Source organism: Lupinus angustifolius, unplaced genomic scaffold (assembly GCF_001865875.1).
Source record: "Lupinus angustifolius cultivar Tanjil unplaced genomic scaffold, LupAngTanjil_v1.0 Scaffold_369, whole genome shotgun sequence".
Taxonomy (NCBI): Eukaryota; Viridiplantae; Streptophyta; class Magnoliopsida; order Fabales; family Fabaceae; genus Lupinus; species Lupinus angustifolius.
Window position 1 is genome coordinate 124,754 of NW_017727766.1, and position 5,230 is coordinate 129,983.

General features: G+C 30.2%; 1 protein-coding gene across 1 annotated transcript; it reads left to right on the forward strand.

The window, feature by feature from the left end:
• Positions 1 to 3,642: 3,642 nt before the first annotated feature.
• LOC109341100 (putative lipid-binding protein At4g00165) lies at positions 3,643 to 4,242 on the forward strand. The gene has a single exon (XM_019578910.1). The coding sequence runs from the start codon at positions 3,699 to 3,701 to the stop codon at positions 4,083 to 4,085; it is 387 nt and encodes a 128-aa protein (XP_019434455.1). The 5' UTR covers positions 3,643 to 3,698; the 3' UTR covers positions 4,086 to 4,242.
• The last annotated feature ends 988 nt before the right edge of the window (positions 4,243 to 5,230 follow it).

Sequence of the window (5,230 nt, forward strand, 5' to 3'; positions counted from 1 at the left end):
TAGGTGTATTGTAACCACTGATATCCAACAGAATATTGGTCAAATTATATACTTAGTTTTAGAGTTAGGGAATCCAATGTATAGATTACAAGCTTAGGGAATACAATATAATATTTTGGTTTATCAAATTAATCAAAAAAATACAATTACAATTACTGTTCTGTTTGAAAACAATTGATGAATACATTTATGTTCAGTTCAATTATTGTGTTTATAAACTGTTCTATTTTGTATACAATTGATGAATTTATTTTATGTTTTGTTCAATATTTTTTGGTGTTGTGAATGTGTTTCGGTATTGTGTTATGTTATTGCTAGATGTATGTGTTAACTGTGTTAGAAATAGGAATTATGACATTCAACAATGGTAATTTAAATGAGCATCTTTGAATGTATGAGAATCACATATACTCAATGCTTCTTTAAGTAAGCATTGTTGAATCTTTGCATATGGCATATACAATAACACTCTCTTATATGAGCGTTATTGAATATCAAGGATTCAACAATGCACCTTTATAGGAGTATTGTTGAATGTCATATATTCATCAACGCTTTATTGAATGAGCGACTGTTGAATGACACAGTTTCTTATTGAAATGAACATAGTTTCAACATCGCCCCTTTAAATTAGCGATGTTGAATGTGCGATATGCATACATTCAACAACTCTTGTTTAAATAAACACTCTTTAATGTCTTAATTTCATAGTGCTACTAAATTTAAGAATTTATAATTAATAATTACATTTTATTTTATGTTTTTTATTATTTTAATGAGTTGTACTAAATATCGTTATTTTAATTAATTAACATTATTTGAATAAATGAAAAATTAATTAATTTTTTTATTATAAATATATATATATATATATATATATATAAATCTCACTAAATTAGCACTTCATTTGAGTAATTAATTAATTAATATTTTTTATATTCCTTAATAATGTATTCCGATCGGATAATAAAATATTCAATGATTCAATAACGCTCCTTTGAATAAGCATTGTTGAATATACCTTTAACTTTCAATCATTCAAGTACGTAATAAAAACACTATATATTTTATTATTATGAGTGAGTAATAAAATATTATGATTTAAATATTCAACAGTGCTCCTTTGATTAAGCGACCTTGAATGTATGACATTTAACAATGTTCATTGTAGCAAGTGTTGTTGAATGTCATGGATGGATAGATTCAACAACGTTCTCTTTAAGGAGCATTGTGGAATCCTTGATGCTCATCAATCACAAGTGCAATCAGACCCTAAAAACTTCAAATTTTCTCGCATTTACACTCATTCAGTAATCTTAAGTTCACTCACTTAACACCGAAACTCGTTTATCCTAAAAATCAGAAAATCAGAAAATTATTCAACCTCAAAATCGTTCAACACCGAAAATCACTTTCAACACAAAAATCATTCACTCATTCAATCTTAAAATCATTCAACACATAAAATCACATTCAACACGAAACTCATTACTCATTCAACCTCAAAATTATTCAACATTTGTAGAATGTTTATAAGTTAGGATATTGCTTCTTAGAGTGAACCCTAATGGATACAACGACTTTGTGCTAAGGGAGGATGCACACCACAAGCGTGTGACACCTACATCAGCCTACCATCTCTACATGGCTCAACACAACTAGGACCAGTTCATGTTCGGGAATTGGCTTTAACTTTATTATGTAAATCTTTTAGACAAATTGACTATTATTTTAATTACTTTTTTAAAAGTGGTCATTCCATGTGAACAAGTTCTCACATGTGTAACAGATGTTGTCTAATGTTGGGCACAAACTAGTGTATATCCCACACACGCTAACACATGATCCACACACTCCAACGACCACTCTACTTGCGCTTCATTTTCTCATCCGTTTTTTTATAACCCGTACAATTTGTATTGTTTTTCTGGCCATTTGGATTTCTAGAGCTATAAATAGAGTCTTCATGCTGTTGGCAAATTACACTAGTGAAGATGTATTTCCTTAACTTTTCTTCCCTATTTGTTTTCTCTCTTTCTTTTCATGTCACATATATTTTTCGAGTGACATTAATTATATTTTTGAGTGATGAAAGCCATATCTCTGGGTGTAATTTTAAATCAGTTTCTACAATGTAATGATTATCCGAAATAGTGATATAAGTTGTTCTAAAGAGAATCACATAATATGCCACTAGACCAAATAATATCTTTGATAACATTAAATTTGATTCATTTTTTAACATCTACAACTAGACTTTAGGTGTGTAAACTTCCAAGAATCGAAACATTATTTGAAATTATTCCACTTATTTCACCCATTTACATTTACAGTCTTAGTTACTTATAGTGACTGTGGTTCAAGTTGCATAATGCATTATGTGATTTGGTTGCAATATTTCGGTTGTAGTAACTGCCTCAACCACATCATACTGTAATTGTGTTGTTACACAAAATTACAATGATATGGTTGCATCAGGTAGCAATGGAACGGCATCGATCACATTTGGGACTCATCAAGCCACATAGAGTTCAAAAGTATTTTTTAAAGCACAAAATTATTCACACTGCAACAACCACAATCTACATTACAATAGTCACAATCACAATAACCATTATCATAACCGTGACTTAAAACACTGCTTATAGCACTCACTACATGATCTTAGTTTTGGATTTTAAAACAGGTTTGTTTATATTGTTCTTCACAAATAGTGTAACTCTAGGTTATTAGGGGTTTTTGTAGACAAAGTTGTCCTTAGTGAAACATATATAATTTGAGAAATGTTTCTAATATAATAATCAATTCTTTGTATGAGACAGATGGAGTAAAAATGTTGTAAAATATAATAGTGTACATTAGATATATTATGGAATCCATTTAAAAAATTATGGATTTGAACAAATTGTAATCAATGTTTTAAATTGCGGTTGAGCTGAAATATTAATTGTAGTTATGATGCATTGATCACAATTCAAAAACAATTGTGGGAAATGTGACCAATGCGCTCGAAACCACAATATTAAAGCCATAATTGTTATTGCAGAGTACAATTTTTTCGTGCTACCAAAGTTATATCCTCACCTTTTAGGTAAGGAATTAGTCTCTTTTGGGGTATGTGGTTGTCCCTCCCAACAAGTGTCGCTCCCATGAATTGAATTTTTGACCTTTTGGCCATCCTAAAGATTTGCGGAGCCTTACATCACTAGATCAACGTCTTGTTGTTAATTGTAGAGTAATATTTAAACATTGATTATAATGCTTCAATTATATTATCCACGGGTTAACCTATTTTATAGAGTTCTATGACAAAAAGTGTAAGCCAAAAGTTACACCTAATCAAATATATAGTCTACCTATCCCCTTCAACAACAGAAAAGAAACATTGCATATCAAAAAAATAAAATAATGCTTGAACCTAATTTTAAAAATTGTGGTTATGGATGCTCTTGGATTGTAAAGTACTCGCACCATGGTTCCAAAGAAACAGCTACAGCGAGCATGTTATAACCCTGACCACCCAACAACTTAGGATAAAACACTATCTATTTATGGCTCACTCCTTGCCACACGTTGGGCAAAAAATTTAGCCTAATCCTTGGTATATAACAAAATCCAGCTAGGGAAAACAAACTCTTTATCATTCCAATTACTACCAAGGGCCTAATTTATTTTGCGAAAAAAGTTGAATTAATCCAATGAATCCAAAGGTAGCTTGCACTTTTATTATGCTAACCTTTCTTTTCTTCAATTGTGTTGCAATTGAAAATCTACCCTTCCCACCAAAAAGTACTGCATCACCTCCCTCTATACCAAAGAAGCTAGCCAAATGCCCCAAAGATACACTCAAGTTTGGTGTTTGTGGAAGTTGGTTAGGCTTGGTTACTGAGGTCATTGGGACTAAACCAAGTGAGAAGTGTTGCACCCTTGTAAAAGGTCTTGCAGATCTTGAAGCAGCAGTGTGTTTATGCACAGCTATTAAGTCCAATGTGCTTGGAATTGTCAACCTCAAAGTGCATGTTGCTGTTAGTTTGACTGTTAATGCTTGTGGGAAGAAGGTTCCAGATGGATTTTTGTGTGCTTAGAAATGAGAATTGCTCTACGTTTTAAGAAAAATTCATATGTTCAGTTTTGACTTTTCTTTGGGGTTTTAGACTGAAGTTGTTGACCAGGCTTTGAACTTTGAGCATGTTAATCTGGTAATTTTATCGTTGTTGATTTTTTGAATATTTATTTTTTTGGGTGTCATGTTGAATTTGATTCTTTACTTCGGATTGTTTCAAACTTAGGGAAGACATTTAATATCAAACTTAAAGTATTTATTAGAAATTAAAGAGTAAGAAAAGAATGTGAAGTTGTTTGAATGCATGAATTGAATAGATAGAATGATATTAAATTGAGTTGATTGAATTAAAAAGTTACAATGAAGATTTTATATAAAAGGAAGAAAAATTAATTAATATAATAACCAAAACTAACTTGTCAACTAAAAGATAAATAAATTTAAACTAATTAGTAGTCCAATAAAATATTTACCCAAAATACTAAATATATTTATACAGTGTTTACAAAAGGGTCAATCCTTAATAAACAAATAAATGAAATATATCACTAAGATTGTTACACCTCTTGTTATAAGTCTTAACCATAAATCTCCAATGAAAGTTTAAGACACCTAATAATACTAGAATAATCGTAGTCCAAGGAAACCAAATTGCATTGCTAGACAACGATTTTATTCCGAGGTGACAAGCAGCTGAAATTTATTGGATTTGCAGAACATTTAGGAAGAAAAAGAAAGTGTTTAATTTCATTGAATGATTATGAGTTTACAAAGAAGAATATATATACAAAATGAATGAAAGCTAACTAATTAGTTTAATAAAACTAAAACTGAAATAACTACTTTCTATTCTAGGATGACCGACTTCCATTATATGGGCTTTATACAAAAGATGGGCTGAACAATTACCAACCCCAGTATCTAATAAACATTCAACTGTAATAAAATTTGTTAACAAAGACCATTTGTCTCTATTGTTGGGAATTTATTCTTAATTAATAGGATACCATTGTTATTTAATGTGTAGATGAACAAATAAATATAATTACGTCTTGAAATTATTTAAAGTCGCAGTTATGGATACGTTCAATTTTGAAAAATTGCAGAAAACATACGAATATAATTGTAATCACGTTACCATTATAGTGACTCTTATAACCTTAATTG